This window comes from Solanum verrucosum, unplaced genomic scaffold, assembly GCF_900185275.1.
Source record: "Solanum verrucosum unplaced genomic scaffold, falcon-dt-bn FXZP01000188.1, whole genome shotgun sequence".
NCBI lineage: Eukaryota > Viridiplantae > Streptophyta > Magnoliopsida > Solanales > Solanaceae > Solanum > Solanum verrucosum.
In genome coordinates this window covers 2,013,774-2,032,170 of record NW_026020409.1, presented here as the reverse complement: position 1 = coordinate 2,032,170, position 18,397 = coordinate 2,013,774, and the positions used below count along the sequence as shown (strand labels likewise).

General features: G+C 36.9%; 1 protein-coding gene across 2 annotated transcripts in view; it reads right to left on the bottom strand.

Annotated features, from left to right (window-relative positions):
- Nucleotides 1-18,397, bottom strand: part of LOC125840578 (uncharacterized) — a 67,959-nt gene that overhangs the window by 44,356 nt on the left and 5,206 nt on the right. For both annotated transcript variants that reach the window (XM_049519548.1, XM_049519546.1), the window contains exons 9-14: nt 11,194-11,307; nt 10,900-11,075; nt 6,008-6,144; nt 5,827-5,936; nt 5,678-5,720; nt 5,436-5,527 (exon numbers count right to left, since the gene is read on the bottom strand). In XM_049519548.1, coding sequence (XP_049375505.1) covers nt 5,436-5,527; nt 5,678-5,720; nt 5,827-5,936; nt 6,008-6,144; nt 10,900-11,075; nt 11,194-11,307 — 672 coding nt within the window. The remainder of the gene's footprint in view (nt 1-5,435; nt 5,528-5,677; nt 5,721-5,826; nt 5,937-6,007; nt 6,145-10,899; nt 11,076-11,193; nt 11,308-18,397) is intronic.

Here is an 18,397-nt window from a genome sequence, read left to right as displayed (position 1 = left end):
ATTGACGGGAGGTTTCACGCCTAGGCCTCCAGGCACGGAGTCTGGATGGTTAAAGGTTGTTGTTTATAGATGTTAAGGCGCAAAAAGTTAATGACTATGGGAGTGGTTCTCTAGTTCTTGATTGTTAACCTTTAGTTTACTTCTTGAGGTGGTTTGGTGGTAATTGTAAGGTTAAGTGTTATGAAATTGCTAGGTTATAGCCATTTCTGGGACTTGTGATAATCTAGAGAAACTAAATAAACAGGAAGAGTATAAATTCATGGGACTAGCCATTTCTGGGACTTGTGGTAATCAAGGGAAACTAAATAAACAGGAAGAGTATAAATTCATGGGACTAGAGAGGTATTTCTCGGGGAACAAATGTGTACTCATAATGGGGTTCAGTGTTGGGCTATTGATATATAGGTGATGGTTGTGTGTTGTCCAATTTAGTTGCACGTTTTCGGACAAGTTCCAAGGTTTTTCTCTTTCTAACTTCTTGAACAAAGAACACCATTATTCTTTTGAGCTTTAAATATTCAAAGTAAGTTTATGAATTCCTTTTACTTATTTTCTTTTTGTTTTACTTTCAGAATGAGTAGCTAAATCATCTACTGAGGTTGTGACTTCACTTTTACTCCTCTATATCTAAACACACACACACACTCATTTACTCTCTCCTTAAATCCCCATTATGCTCCCTCTATTTCTCTTCACTATCCCGCATGCACACCACCCCCACCTCCAAATCTGCTCATGTTCTCAAGGATCTAGGTAAGATCTTGGTCTAATCTCTATGCTCAAGTATAAAACCAAGGTGCTAATCCTCTTGGTAATGATCTACAGCCATCCATGGCATCAAGACAAGGGTGAAACGCCACGAGTCTTCAAACCCAAGGGATGCCCAACCTAATCTTAAGTATAAAACCAAGGTGTTAATCATCTTGGTAATGGTCTACAACCATCCATGGTGTCAAGAGAAGGGTGAAACCCCATGTGTCCTCAAACCAAGGGATTCCCGACTATGAAAGGGTGAAAACCCTTTGTCTTCATGGATCTTGACAAATCTTGAGGGCAGATTGACAATGGTGTGGTGGGTAATAGTTGTGTCTGTCAAATCTAGGGATTTCACTTGTGGGTGTGTTGGGTGTGTTGAAGAAGACAACTTTTTATGGCTCATAGATCCCATCTACGGCCATAAAAGTCGTTCTCCTTGATAGACACTGTCATAAAAAATAGAAAATATGATAAGTGTGGTGAGATATTGAATCCGCGAAGGGATTTATGGCTATGGGGTAACTCACGGGTCATAGATCCCAACATAAACAACTGCAACGAACTAATGTTAGGGTTCTTCTGCTCTACAAAGTCATTCATTGTCGTGATGTCGTTCACGATCCGTAAATCACTTCGCAAGAAATTTCAGAAGAATAATTGACATAAGACAATCTTGACTGACTTCCTCCTTAGTTGAAGATATGTTTGTACACTCAATTGTTGCACCACCCTAATCTTGAGAAAATCTGAGAAGATTGCAACTTTAATGTGTACCTTATGGTATACTTCTTTGTCATTGAATAAACTGCTCAAGTACTAAGGGGTCGTTTGATAGAGTGTATTAGAAAAAAACAATGCATGCTTTAGCTTTGTGTATCATTAGTACCTTGCTTGGTACACTTTTTGAGCCTATGTAGAACTAATGCTTGCATTAGTTATACGCTCTATTGTGTATTGAGGTGTGTATTACTAATACCATGGATTTTCATGTATCAGTAACAAAAAGGGTTTCAACACATGCGTTAGATTGATTAATGACACAACCCCTCATATCCCTCTCAAAACACTTCTCGTTTCCCAATGCTAAAGAGTGTGGAGGGATTTTTGTAAACAAAAACTTTGTTATAGAAGTTGCAATTTTTATTTTTAATACGCCAAATCAAACACCGCATAAAAAATAATCTCAATATTACTAATGCATGCATTACTAATACACTCTATTAGCATTATTCTTATATACCCTACCAAACGACCCCTAATAGTGAATGTCATAGGTAATGGCTCCAAAATATATTGCTAATGGAGGCTGGCAACCAATGTCCAAAAAAGAAACAAGGGCAACTCTGCGAAACAAATCAAGGATGCAAAGATGAATATGAAAAGACAGAATGCAGAATGGAAATGCAACAAAACTATAAGCGATCATAATATCTTTTCCTCATACTATGAAGGGAAGGATTTGCATGTTGCTCATTAACACAGTAGAGTGCACAAAACATATGATAACAAACAAGCTCGCAGAGACTTTGAGCTTGTTCATTATTGGAGCACTCGCTCAACTTCACTGCATCACTGCTATTCTCGAGGGCATGACATCAAACAGGAAAAATGGCAATAGCAGCCCTAGAGGACATAGATGTCCCGATGAAATTGACAGGACTCCATTGCAGTTGATCAAGTATAGCTGCCAAAATGCCAATGCACGCTATTAGTGCTAAGAACATAAAGCACCATACTACACGCCGAATACAGACTAATGCGCTTAAAGCGACATAGGAAGTTGTCACCCCTCTTATTACTTCTTTTGATGCATTGGGAAAATGCAATGTTATTAGCTGGGGTGGAATAGTAGTAGTAGTAGTAGTAGTAGTAGAGTAAATGACAAGCCTTTTAGTCAATCGCGAGGCTTGCCAATATCAAAATTAGGTGTTAGTCTCAATCGAGCCACCTCCTGATTTTTCTTAGCAATGGTTCTTTCCAAGGAGTTTACTTTAATGTTGAACTAAGACAACTGTTTTTGTTTAAATTAAGTATAGAGGCAACTTTGCCCGATGATAGACTGTTTGGTACTTTCTTAAGGGGATAAGTTCTACTTAATTCAAGTAAAATAGAGAAAAATAGAGAGAGTTTGACTTATATGGTGATAGTTTATTTGCCGAAGGCATGAAACTCATTTTGTTTGAAAAATGGACCCCTCATAAAAATAATTGTATGAGCTTCAATTACATAGATTGACATTGGTATCTCTTTTTGTGACATTGAAAAAAATGTTATATGCTTAGAGTACAAGTTTGGAACAAAAGTTACTAGCCTATGTGATCCTTCCAAATTATGTTAATATCCTAGTCTCCCGTTTTGAGCTTTTAAACCTTTTTATTGGCTAGTTGTAACTGAAAAACCATATCTCTTGTTTGAAAATAATCCTGCGTAGAAAACATGTATCTACTTAACACTGAAAGTGAAAGATGAGGCGTAAAAAGCCTAAGTTGGGGGTGAAGGGTGAAAAGAAAAGCTATAATTGAGGCTTCAAGCCTAAGTTGGAGGTTGGGAAGCAGTTATGATTAGACATGACCTGGTGCGGAAGAAAAAAAAAAGAAAATCACTTGTCACTTGCTTGAGGACAAGCAAAGGCTTTAAGTTGTGGGTGTTGATCTACCTTGAAATTAAAGCACATCTTATGTCTTTTACTTAAAGTATTACTTGTTGTTATGCTCATTTTTACGTACTTTAATGTTCAAATGTTGTATTGTAGATTTTTGTAGCAAAATGGCCAAAAGGAGGAAAAGATAGTAAACAGTCAGGAATTGGGTGGTTGACAGTTCTATATACAATTGCAGACTAAAACACGGACCATAAAGCAGATTGTGAAAAGATTTAGACAAGATGCAAAAGAGACCGTGCAAAGCTGGCCAAAGTACGAAGAAGAATATCGATGAACTCATAGATGAGCATACGGTCCATAAAGGCAATTCAGGACGCAAGTCCAGATACACCCTAGAAGGCAATCGACGGTTAGCTTAAAGACAATCTACGAGCCGCAAGTCAATCAACGGTCGTGGATTGGGTCGCAACTCATGTCGGCAGAACAGATTCTTATTTTTAGGATTCCAACTTTGTGGGTAACTATAAATAGACATTTTAGGTTTCTTTTGAAAAGAGTTGACAATTTAGTTTAGTTTTTGTCGCACGTTTTTGGACAAGTTCCAAGGTTTTTCTCTTTCTAGTTTCTTGAACGAAGAACATCATTATTCTTTCAAGCTTTAATATTCAAAGTAAGTCTATAAATTCTCTTTACTTATACTCTTGTTGTTTTACTTTCAGTATGAGTAGCCAATCTATCTACTGAGGTTGTGAAATCCACTACGGTTGTAAAATTTATAAGATTTTTGTGTGTTTTATGATATTACGGTTGTAAGATATCAAACTTTTTCTCATTCTTAATTAATTGGTTGGTGGTTGCAAACATTATCATACACCATAATATCTTAGTTTTGCTTGGGAAAGCCGATCAGGATTTGTTAGAAGAAGTTCTACATTTTAACTTGAGGTGCTAACCCTCGTTTGACAAATTCCCATTAGGGATAATAGGATTTACTTGGCTTAATTGATCGCATTTACTTAAATAACTCAAATAGTTGTGGGAATATCATATGGAGATAAATCGTTTAACTCTTGGGAGAAATTGAGAGATGGTGTAGGGACTAAGTGCATATGGGTAAAAAAAACTCACTCCTATACAATAGCTCGTAAACCACACAAGAGAGATAATCCGCATAAGGCAAGTCTGGTGCGACGAGCTCGACCTAGAAGGCAAACCACACAGGAGAGGAAACCCGCACAAGGCAAGTCTGGTGCGACGAGCTCAACCCAGAAGGCAAACCCCTTGCTTTCGCTGGCAAAAGGGTTTCGAACTTCAGACCTCCAACATGGAAGTCCCAAGCCCAAACCACTGGGCCACCCCAAAGGGTGGGACTGAGAGCATATCTAGAACCTGAATATCTAAAATTGCATGAAAATCGACAAACAAAGTTTCTCATTGTGGGGACACAACCTTAGCATCTTCATATCATAAGTTTACAATCTTATTACTTACTGCAATTTTAACTTTAGTTATACAAAATCTCGTAAACTTTACGGAATAGAAATCGACTCTTAATCTTGTATTCATCCGAATAGTAATAAGTTTTCTCCCTATACCTTAAAGGATTCAACCCTAGGTTACTATATTTGCATACAACCGTGTTACATCATCTGAAGGTGTATCTTGTGTATCTTGAGCGTATCAAAAAACATCCCACATTAATACTGCACAATGGTATGCTCTTTATTGTTACAAGTATACTAGCATACCATAGATCAGATTTTCTTGTAAACTAGATACAGTAAACTTGAAAATCATTTAGTGAGTAACAATCCTATGAAAGCGTGCTAGAATAGAACGTAAGATGCAGCCCAAGATTTTGGGTGAATAGCTTAGTGAAAAGTAACTAATTTCAAATTCAAAGCCACTTGAAATCTGTGGACCAAGCAGTTTCAACAGTCAAATATTTTCTAGAGTGAGATATAGTACAGCAAAGAGGTTGCATGATTTCTCCACTTTAAGTTGGCAGCATACAATTTGCTTTTAGTATAAATCAAAGTAGAAAAGAATTTAAGGACAGAAGAGCAAGATCAACTACCTGATGTCCCTGATCATCCATGGGTATGCATTCGACAGCTATAAGCTTATCAATATCATCAGCAGTAACTACATATTCAGGATTTGTGGCACCTGAAGATTATGAAAGATGATAGTTGAGTAGGTGTTGAAGCTAAACAAGGGTGGTGTTTAAGGCAATCTCTTTATTGATGTACAATAAGACGCGTAAAATAAATAATAAAAACGAGGCATGAGAACCTCGGCATAAAGGTTTAGACTTACCCTCAATGTACTGCCTTGTACCATCAGGATAATGACGGACCCACTGACATTTGGAACCGAAAGATCGGAAAAAATATACTTTAGATATCAGTGGGTAAAGTTCCTTTTAGGAATTAAATTGCATACTGAATAGCATTTAGACTCGCTACCTGGAACATGCAAAGAGAAGTTCCACGTACAGGAAACCCACAACCCAAAAGTTTACATCCTGGTTTAGCTTCTCCGATTATTTGAAATACTTCTATTCCAGGACTTTCCCCTGTGATAGGATTTATCATTAGGATCCCTACAAGTTTATGTACCAACTTTAAAGACAGATAACTATATTACCTTCCGAACTAAAAGAACCACCAATCTCATTTCCCACTGTAGGAGGATTATGACGGTTTTCATTGTTGCTCTCTTCAAATCTCTCATTCACCCCATTTCTATCAAACAAGTTATCTTTAGTGGGACCTGGAACATCCCTGCAGTGTCAAACTGTCAGAGCAAGAAAAAATTGTGAACTGCAGTAATAGAAAATACTCTCAAGTCACAAACTCATCAACCATCGCTTAGCCATTGGTCAACTAAAGTTCATCCCAGCTTGTGACTTCAACCATGGTCTTAAAGAGGGGGGTTATATGGGTACTATTTAATACGTAGGGCTGAGGGAACTGGTACATGGATACCTCTAGATTCACATGCCGGTTTCTTTGGGCCAACTAGTTATTGAGAAATGCAGTAGAGAGTTATCACTTGCAAGAACGGGGTGTATATGAAAGTTCAATTAGCAATGTAAGAGCAGACCCTTCTTTTCCTTCTTATAATGTTAATGAGTGCAGGCCCTAATAGGGTGTCCATATGGAGATTGCTAGGAAGGGATAGCATTCTTTCGAGAATTATCTGCCTCCTCAAAGATGATAGCAGAAAAATAGAATTTAGGAAACATCAATGTTAGATGTGCAGGCCATCAGGGTTTACAAAGAATGCTCATGATATAAAAATGGACCAAGTGTCTTAATTCTTTCCATTGCTTTATTTCCTTGATCTAAAACTGGGGGGCATACTATTGTTTTGCAGCATGGAGCAGTTGGCTTTTCATGTGATGACCAGTACCAGACTACCAGTTATCCATTAAAAATGAGTTACAATTTCTAGCAAAATGGCCTGGAACTGGAAAGTGATCACCCTGATAAACCAAATTTTTTTTTATCCTATTAGTTATTTATTTATTTCCTTCCAGGTTGTTCTTGTGGGAGATAATATGAGGACGAGAAGGACAACCAACAAAAATAGCTGTTTAATTTGCTCATTTGCGGAAAAAACTTTTAGCACGTCATGCACCAATGGACGGAAAAAAGGCTGCTGAACCCTACTTGTTTTGCTAAGAGAGGTGTTAATTGAATATGCATAAAACAATAAGTTATTGTTAAGATGGTTTTTGGTAGGCAAGATGGCTAGAAGTTTTGGATATTGAGTTTAATGCCTGTTATCAGCATGTGTCTTGAAGGTACATGAGTACAAAAGGACCTAAGGAGATATATATGATTCATAGTTTAATCCACTTTATGGAAGAACCCCTGTTATGGTCTTAAAGATGTTATCCTTGAATGACAGATCTTTGATACTGTACATCTATTTTGCATTAGGAGGACCATGTTTACAAATGTAAAAACAGATGCCCTTGTCCTTGTAAATGAATGTAGACCGTGATTGCCTAAGAAAGAGGATGTATGTGGTTTCATTCATAGTCAAATCCTTGTTCATCTATCAGTTATCGGGTCTTATATTTGGCGCAGAGTAGAACAGTTTGGTACCTCAGAAGGCTCATAAAACTTGAGTTCATGAATTCAAATCCTCTCCAACAACATGTTCTATTTCGATTAGCACAAGAATCTTATAGTACAGACTAAGACGAAAACTGAAGTCTCTCGGAAGGAGACAAATTTAGACTTCTCCAAGTAAATGAAGACCCATTGTTCCAGATTCAAAGATATGTCATTGTTCCACTCACATTGATTAGTTTTTATCCCAGTGAGATATCCAAAATATTATACTCTCTCCGTCCCATTTCTGTGAAGGTATTAGAGTGGGCACAGTGAAAAGAGTTTTTATGCTACCATGTGGCTTTAATCCCTAATAAGGCTGGTGCAGTAGAGTTAGGGATTTCAATCCCGTCAGTCTCATAGGCTAATGTTGCTCGGACTCTTCAGATATGCCCCCTGGTGTGTGTCGGATCTTCCAAATGTAGTGCATTTTTGGAGGATCCGACACGGGTGAAGCAACATTTTTGGAGTGTTCTAGCAACATATAAGGCATAGGCAGTGTGTACAAAGATTATTTCCAAGGTGCTGATAGAGAGACTTAAGGTAATACACAAGCTGCTAGACACCCAACAAACTGCCCCATACATCCATTAAAGGTTGACGGGCTTCAATGGGAAATTAAAAAAATGCTTATCGTGGAAGAAGAGTACAAGAATGAGTCCAAGAATTATGGCAAAAATTCAGCAAAGTAACAACAACAACAAAAATTCAGCAAAGTGCTACATGTATTTCATTGTCCAAGTCCAAGAAGAGGAAGATTGGAGCCACATGGGGCCCAAGTTGAAGGGCCCACATGGAAGGACCCAAGAGGAGCCCAAAAAGGGATGCATGACATATGAGAATCAAGTCCAACAAGAGCTAAATCATAAGCCCAAAAATGGGCTGAAAACATGCCAACAATTGGCGTGTAATTTTGACTGTAAATTTGCCACATCTTCTCTTATTCTTGTTACGTAGTTCTTGACATTAATTTCTATTTGTTTTCCTAGTTTAAATGTTTCCAATTTGATTTTAATATTTATTATTTTCATAGAAGTAGGTTTTGAAAATGCTATTTGGGAAAGATTTCCCCTATATATAGGGGTAGATTTTGATATTTTTAATTACAAAATATTTTAATATTATTAGAGAGGTTTCTCTTCTATACACTTCGTGTGTGGTGACTATGAATTTATCTTGCAACCTTATCAGAAACATTCTTTAGGAGGTAAGATTAATTTTTAACTTGATATATTTGGTTTTGCAACCTTATACGAAACATTCTTTAGGAGGTAAGATTAATTTTTAACTAGATATATTTGGCATCTAGTAAAGTAAATTAAAGAAGGTCATTAGTGTCTCTAATTTCTTTGAAATAGGGGTCTAGATCACCTTTTGATCTAAGTTCTTGAATTTACTCTATTAGTATTACTATTAGTATAATCCGCAAATTTTGAATACTAAGATCAATTAGATTCTTAGCACTTAATCTTGAATGTTGGGGGTTTAACTCTGAAATTTCACATATCTTTAAATTCCGTCTTTAATCTTTGTATTTTCACTTCCACATTATTTTTTTGTTTCTTTCAAGTAACCTGATTCATATCGAGTGATATCAGCGTGACTCTATCAAAGTTTTGCTCTTGCTAATCTTCCGACGTTCTTGACCAAAAAAAATAATTATTGTAGTAGCTTAAGAGGTAAGCTACATAACAAAAACAAAATACAAAAAAAGGGAAAAATTCAATTTCTCGAGAATTAAGGTATTTTCAAGAAACTCCGGATTTGCGTTGATTCTTTGTTTCATACATCAAATAGGAAAACCAAGAAGATGGAGAAACACGGAAAATTTTCTTGCTACACAAATTGGTTTCTTTTCTCAACTCATCAAACTCAATTCGTCAGGGTGTCAAAAAGTTCTTTTTTCTTTCTACATCTTACTTCTAAAGGGTTGTTACTAGTAGGATCTATATATAAATTCTAAAAATCCAGCCAAAGATAGCAATTTGAGTGGAAAAAGACAAGAGAGAATGAGATCAATAGAGAAAAAAAAGAAGCCAAGTTGAGAGATCTTTGTTTTCTGTGATTTTTTTTTAGATGTCTCAAATAGGTAGTGGTGATGAACAGAGGACTCATAGGGAGGTTGAATTAAGAGACCAAAGTGATACCAACTTAGCTAAAGTGATCAGTGTGATGACCACATATTGGAGGATATGAATGTCACCGTAGCTGATATAAAGAGGGCATATATTTTTCATACAAGGCGTGGGGTGGGATAAAGGGTAAAATTTGCTCTATGATTACTGATAATGAAAGTGGTGCAAATGTGGTGAGATCATACGTGATAGAGAAGTTAGAACTAACATGCATCAAACACATCACTTATAATCATAGTGGTTGAATGGATTGGTGAGCTTAAGGTGACTAAGCAATGCATGGTTTCTTTCACCGTTGGGAGGTATTCCGATAATATTTTGTGATATAATTCCAATGCAAGATTGTCATATCATGCGGGCATCCATGGTAGTTTAATAAGAATGCAATTGATGATAGGAGAAAGAATAGACTTTTTGTTGAGTCAAATAGAAGAAATTATACTTACAGCTTTAACTCCATCCCAAGTTTATGAAGATCTGAAATGTGTGAAGGAAACAATGAAAAATTTTGAAAGAGAAGAATGAGGGGAGTAAGGCGTGCATGTTGACATCCCAAACGAGGAAAAAGGAGAGGTTGTATAGTGTGGAGAGAATGGGATGTAAAGTGACAATGTGAGATCGAGGGAAAAAAAAAAGATGACAAGGAGAATAAAACGGAGAGGGATGATCGTGAAGTAGAGAGACAAAAACAAGAGAGTTTGAGTGAGGTTTCTTTTTATTCTAACACTAACATTCCTACGTCTTCTAGTTGTTCTCACTCTCTTGTAGGTACTCATGGGAAAATTTACATTGAAAACCCATCATTGGATGAACTTAATCCTAAGGTAGTCAAAACAAAATGTTCCATGTGCATGTTGATGAGAAGGATAAAGGTAAAGAGAATTATTTTGGGCCTGTCCAAGATAGGACTTGTTACAGGAAGTTCAACAAGATAGTTGTGGATCTAACACCAATGAGCAAGGAAAAATGAGGTGATGTTGTTCCTTTGCTACATAAGATCAAGTACGCTATGTATAATTGGTTTATTCATATTCTTGGTAGTTCTACAACACCTAAAGTTTTCCTGTAGTTAATGAACTACAATTCTTATGTTGGTGACTTCATTAATTTTGAGGATGAAGAAATTTTGCCATATTAAGTCGTTACATCCTAGCAGTGGGATTGGCAAGCATTCTATGACTTAAGTCCATACATAGCAAAAAAAGGATTTCCACAGATATAGGGACATGGAAAGCAACAGGAAACAACCATGAAAAGTTCGTCAATTTTGCAGCCTGACCTATCAGTATTAGATGAGATTTCCAAATGACTTGCTTGCTGATGCATCTCACGATTGAACAGCAAGCTTTCAGCTGGCAAATGTTTACTGGCTTGCACATCTCCTGATCCAGTTGCAACTGCTTCATTATGTTGTCCATCAATGTACTGTTTAAAGGCTGGATATTCATTCATACCCTGAGAGAAGAAAACAAGACAATTCTTTTACCAAGAGGAAAGAAAAAAATGACTGCTTATTGTTGGAATAAGAAGCAAATCCGAGCATCTAAAAGATGAAACAGATTGTAAACAATACCATAGAACCACTTGGAAGTTGATTGTTTATGGAACTAGAATGAGGTGACTCCATATCAAAAGATCCACCTCTAGCATGATTAGTCACCATGGAATTTAATTGTGCAATTTTTGCCTGTTAACCAACATTGACTCATTGTCATTGTACTTAAAAATAGAATCTCCAACATGTAAGTTTTAAACTTCATAGCAGAAAAACAAAGTTAATAACCAAAGCAAGCCTTTCAGGTAAGTACTACAGCAGTAAGGCATCCTTTTTTTTATGACTGTGGCGTCCGGGCCAGCTTTCGCACCTCGACTAATTTCACGGGATACCTACCACCTCCCACCATTAGCAGGTACCAGGTAATTTTGTACACCAAGGCTAGGACCGTGGGAAGAATCACTTAGTGTTTTTTGTCTCTACTAGGAATTGAACCTGAGACCTCATGGTTCTCAACCACTTCATTGACCCATACCCTCGGGTGCAGCACAAAGGCATCCTACCAAAAAATTTAACCGAATAAAGCTTCCCATCTACAAGAGCAGCTTTTAAAAGTGCTAGACCCAAAAATTTATGGTATATATCAGAAGGTGGTCTTAGATTTCAAAAGTTCAGTGTGGCTTTCCGTGTGTGGCCACCCCCAATTGAGAAAAAGGATCTCGGCCAATATGAAGGTTTGTGTTGAAGAACTAGTTAAACTTATAAGAAATCTCATATGGAAACATGTCTCTCTCTTATAGGGAAAGGATAACACACCAATACAGCAAACCATCTGTCATAGATAGCTAACGGGAAGTAACACAAAGATCAGTCATTTTACCGGGAAGGAATACATCAATATACCAAACCATCTGTCATAGATGGCAAATGGAAGGTAAACACAAAAATCACTCACTTTATCAGGAAATGACATCATGGCAATGCAACAAACCATCTGTCATACACTGCTGCTTAGTGCATTCTGCTTTGGCAAAAGAAGGATGTTGTGGATCACCTTTAGTTAGCAATTTTTAAGACTGACTGAGTACCAGTAGTTGGTATACTGGTGTTCTCTGCATGGGAACCTACATTAGCTTATATCAATATAGGCAAAGGTTTTGCAGACGAACAGATTATAGGCTAGGACATTCTTCTCACTGCTTCAGTTGAACGGTGAGCTCTGCATGCATCCTATGGAAACTCCTGTTATTAGTTATCACTTATTATTTATTCATTTATTATTTATTTATATTGAGGATTAGCCAGTGAGCTAGTGTCATGTGCAATCCGACAGTTCTTCATACTTGGAGGCTTCATAGACATGTTTTAGCATCGGGTTTTGTAGAGAGAAAGATGAAGCTGGAAAACCATATCTAGAGGTTGTTAGAATAGGAATAGGTATATACAATCCTACTTAGAATAGGAATAGGAATAGGAATAGGAATATGAATAGGAAATAGTATCCTACTTGTTAAAGGATTGTATTGTAGTGTCTATAAATAGGGTCTTTGTATAATAATGTAGACACAACAATTCAATAATATTCTTCTCATATATTTCTCACATTGTATCAAAGCCTCAACGAACTTGGTAAGAGAATCAAACATCTTCCACTGTCGGTAGGTGGCTATTACCCATATATTGCCGCCTGTTTGGCCAACGATTATGTTAGCAAAAGTTGCGTCACCGTGTATCTTTCGTGACTATTTTCTCATATCTAATTTGTGTAGCACTGTGCCATCATTCCGGTGACTACTTTCTTATATCTAACTTATGTAGCACTGTGACATCTTTCTAGTGACTACTTTTTCATATCTAATTTGTGTAGCACTGTGTCATCTTTTCGGTGACTACTTTTTCATATTTAATTTGTGTAGCACCGTGTCATCTTTCTGGTGACTACTTTATTTCATATCTAATTTATGTAGCACCATGCATCATTCCGGTGACTACTTTCTCATATCTGATTTGAGTAGCACCGTGACATCTTTCCGGTGACTACTTTTTCATGTCTGACTTGCGTAGCACCGTTCTTTTTGGTGACTACTTTCTTATTTGTGTAGGGTTGTGCAATTATTCTGACACTACCTATATAATTTTTATTTATCAGTAGGGTCGTGTCACCATTCCGACCCTACCCATATAATTTTATTTCACAGATTGTGACCACTTTCAACCTTCAAATCTAATACTCCAACGCATGAGCATTTTCCAGCCAGTTTTTCAGTGACTTTCCTATTTAATATCGACTCATCTATTGATTCCAAAGACGATCCATATACTTCATACCAGATTTCGGGCACTTTCGGGCGACCGTTGCATTGTGAAGAACTCTATATGGAGCAACCACCTAGTTTTGTTGCTCAGGCGAGTTTCTTTTCTTTTTTTTTGAGAAAAGGGTAACTTTATATTCACGCCAAACAATTCATCATCCAAAAAAATGATGAATTGGAAACTTACATCACCCAGGAGGGTATTTTTACAAGTTTCCTATAAAATTAACTAAATTTTCTATCTCCCCTACCAGTTTCTGTTCACACCAAAAATACAAAAGGCTTATACAATTCATTCTAATCTTCTGTAAGTTTCTGTTGTGACCATCAAAACACCTTCTTTCTTTCCATAAGGTCCACCATATACTTGTTGGGGTAGTTCTCCACCGGTGCTCTTTTCTTCCTCTGTTCCCAATACCTTCCCAGCTGCTTAGAAGTTCCATTGTTGTCTTAGGCATCACCCAATTAACTCCTAGCAGACACAAAAACATGTTCCATAAACTCACTGCTCATCGGCAAGCTTCAATATCTATCCTTCAGTCGGCCAGATATTGCATTTACTGTAAAAAAGCTTGCTCAGTTTATGCATTGTCCTAACCAAGATCACTGGAAGGTGGTTAAACGCTTGCTCAGGTACCTCAATAGAACTTCCTCCTTGTAGTATTTGAGTGCCTAAAGAGCAAAATTCAAGGTTGGTTGCTTATTTTGACTCTGACTGGGCAGGAGACCCTATTGATCACACCTCCACTACTGGTTACGTGGTTTATCTTGGCAGCACTCCTATTTCTTGGTCCTCCAAGAAGTAGCGCTCAGTTTCACATTCTTCTACAGAGGCTGAATATCGTGTTGTAGCATTTACTGCTACAGAAATTAATTGGCTAGTCAATCTCTGTCAAGAACTTCAGTTTCCTCTCACTAAAATTCCCAAAATCATGTGTGACAATGTTAGTGCAACCTACATTTGCCAGAACCCCATGTTCCACAGCAAAATGAAACATATTGCGATTGATTCCACTTTGTTCAGGAACAAGTGCAGAACAACACTCTTGAAGTTAAGCATTTACACTCTGCTGAGCAGGTTGCAGACATACTCACCAAGCCACTTCCGCGTGCTTCCTTCGAACAAGTTGGGTGTTGTCAATGTCACCACCAACTTGCAGGGGCATAACAGCAGAACAGACCTACTGTAACTACTTTTTGTTATTTGTTTCCTAGATTTTAGGGGTCTTTTACTTCTTTTCTAATCGTAGGACTCTGTTCAGATACAGAGAACAATTGAGACTTATAGGGATTGTAATTAGGGTATCATCTTTTATATACCCTATCATGTATCACAGAATAAACGACAATCATTCAATTAGCTATTCCCTTTTAATGTGTTGAGTTCCCAGTAACAAGATTTCACTGTAAACACTCCCTTGTTGTGTAGTTTCCATCTATGTTTGTCAGGCCTCGTGGATAAAGTAGGGTTTGAGTTAGGTACGTCCAGCAGATTGGCCACTTCTCCAATTTCCCAATCATTTAGTGCTCTTCTAAATACTACTAGGTCCCATCCTTGTTGGCTCCAAACATGGGATACTCTGGCATTCCATGTCAATTACATAAGTCACTCTATGGTCTGAAATAGTCTTTTCCAACTTGGTTTGGGAAGTTCAATACTGTAATTTTATCACTTTGTGTTTGTCGGCATTATGCATCAAATTCAGTATTTCATGAGAAGACTTAGCAAATTGAGATTGACTGTCAATTTTGTGAAGTCGAGTTATCAACTTGCAGATATCTCACCAAGCCCCTCATCGGTCCTTGTATTAATTACATTTATAATAAGTTAGGTACATATGATTTGTATGCACTAGCTTGAGGGGGAGTGTAAGAATAGGAATAGATGTATATAATCCTACTTAGAATAGGAACACGAATAGGAATAGTCATAGCAATAGGAATAGTAAACAGTATCCTACTTGTTAAAGGATTGTATTGTAGTGTCTATAAATAGGGTATTTGTGTAATAATGTAGACGTAACAATTCAATAATATTATCCTATATTTCTCACAGAGGCAATTTTAAGGACACGTAATATTATGTGGCAGCCAAATGGTTAAGCAAAAGATTTTGCGGCTGCGCGTTATAGTTTCCGAGGAGAAATTTCAACAGGCAAAATCAGCTTTGTGCAGATTGCAATAACTTGCCGCAAAAAAATCTGAAGAGTTATTTCTGCAAACTTTTGCTAGTTTTGTATTGGATTATAAATAGGTTCTTTCTTGTATTTTTTAGATATCTTTGAATTAGAAAATTCTGGAAAGAGAATTTTGGTTACTTGGGATGTAAGCTACAGCAATTCCGGAGGACTGCACCAAGCTTGTTTGTCATTCCACTTCAACTACTATCAAATATTCTTACCCAATATGAGTTCTATCTTAATTTTCTTTTTTTGTGCTTTATCATGAGTAGCTCGACTCATATCTAGGAGTGATCCAAATCTATGTTGTTTGATTAATGGGTGTTCAATTATTAGCTTTGTTTTGATTAAGTCTATTATTTTCTAATTGAATCCATGCTTATTGTACAAATTGTGTGGAAGTATACACCTGATCACTCCCTACTCACTTGATCTCACTCGAGGAAGTAGGTTTAAGTTAGGGTTTAATTCATTCAACAGATTGATCTAGTTACCCTGGGAATTGGTGTGCCGTATCAATAGAGATTGCTAGGAATAGTCAATCTCATCTCATATTTTCACAAGGTTCATTCATAAATGCTTTCTCGTTAACTAGGAATAGCAACTAGGAATGACCCCATTAATGTAGGGATGTATTAGTGGGTCATTACAGTTGGACCATAATAATTTTATTTTTTTTATGACAAGGAATACCCGCAGCCGCTACCCTTTTGGTGCGCAAAGGGTAAAAACACCGCTCATATGCAATAGCTCACAAACTACACAAAAGAGGTAACACGAACTAGGCAAGCCCAGTGCGACGAGCTCGACCCAGAAGGCAAACTCCTCACTTTCACTGGCAAGGGGTTTCGAACTTAAGACTTCCAATATGGAAGTCCTAAGCCCAAACCACTAGGCCACCCCTAAGGGTAGTTGGACCATAATAATTACCAAAAACAAGTAGGCTAATTAGGCAAAAACCCATTAATTAGGCACGTAGAGGTGACGAACAATCTAGGTTTTCCATATTTGAAGTAAATTACTCAAGTACTTCATTTAATATTCTCTAGTTTAATCATTAGTTTCCTTTTTCTTTTTTTTTTCGTTTTGAAATTAGTACTATTATAATCCCCAGCATTAAGGGGTCGTTTGGTGTGAGGGATAAGAATAAATAGTCTTGGGATAAAAAATAGTCATGGGATAAAATTTTATTGTCTTGTTTGGTTGACATGTTTGGGATAACTTATCCCACCATTCATATCTCATAGTAATGGGATAAGTTATTCCATATACATGGTGGGATAAGTTATCCCAGAATAACTAATCCCGAGATAATTAATCTAGGGATAACTTGTTCCCAACCAAACGACCCCTAAGGGTATGTTGGTCACCTCCAAAAAGTTTCACAAAGAGGTACGGCCTCTAGATTTACAAAGCACCTATAAAATCTATAAGATCGACTACTTCCTCTATATAATTCTCTTTACACCAAAAATATAGAGAAACTATACAATTCCATTTCAAATAATGAATGGACTTAATTTTATCTACAAAGCATCTCTTATTCACTTGATCTCATTTGAGGTAATTAAATCCTTCTTAAAACAAGATATTTGGCATTGTATAAGACTCTAGTATATAGACTTAGACGTATCTACCTCATACTTACTCAATGTGGCTTATGACTTGGACATTCTCCAGGTATTGTGACAACCGCTTTGTTCTTTTATAGAGCTAGGTTGGGCTTTATCACAATTGGTTGTCATTGTGGGAGCAATTGGTGACTTAGACATAGTCTATTACTTTTGTTGCATACTTTGGACCAATGTTTATTTTGTGTTCATGTGTTTTAAGTACAATGGTTGAAGATTTAAATCCTTTTGGTATTTTCACAAAAGAAAATGTGATCCCTGTTAACTATGCAAATGTAAAACAGGCCTTTGTTTGCAATCAATTGAAACATCAATGGTGTCATGGAGAAAGTTATGGCCCCAATAGCTGGTGGGACTATTTTTTTTTATTTTTTTTTTTTTTTTTTTCATTCTCAAAAAAAAAAATAGTCCCACCAGCTATTGGGGCCATAACTTTCTCCATGACACCATTGATGTTTCAATTGATTGCAAACAAAGGCCTGTTTTGGCAAAGCTTGAGCACAAAGATCCTCAAGTTAATGTGGAAAAAGGTGACCCAAATTTGTACATTATCCAAGCAAAATGCTATCTCAAATGATCCTATGCAGTTAAGGTTATTTCCATTTTCCCTTACGAGCAACATGGTTGAATGATCTACCTCCTAGGTCCATTCGAACTTGGGATGAGCTGCTTGAGAAGTCCTAATTTCACACCCTTGCTCTAATATCAAGTGAGAAATGAGATAAAAAAAATACAGAATTGAAAGTAAACGCAAATGATTCTTACTGCATTTAAATAGTTAATGCGCAAGTGCTAAAATAGAAAAAAAGATTTTCTAACGACCTAACTACAAGAACGAATCAATCTAATTAATTCTGAAAATCCTAATCGATACACAGTATCATTTACAATATTCTTAACAAAATCCCAAATCATATTACCATGTATTCAGCATATCATTATATTGTTTCTTCCACAAGAAAGTTAGTACACAAAGGCTTTAAGCTTTGGTGACCTTTTCCCTCATTTGCATACGAAAATTTTAGGCCCATTAAATTATTTCACTTGATACATGCTCAATAGATGATCTTTTTATATTTGCAAAAGTCAAGCCATTGTCGCACCCAAGGGTGTGGCCTAGTGGTGAATGAAGTGGTTGAGGGTCATGAGGTCGCAGGTT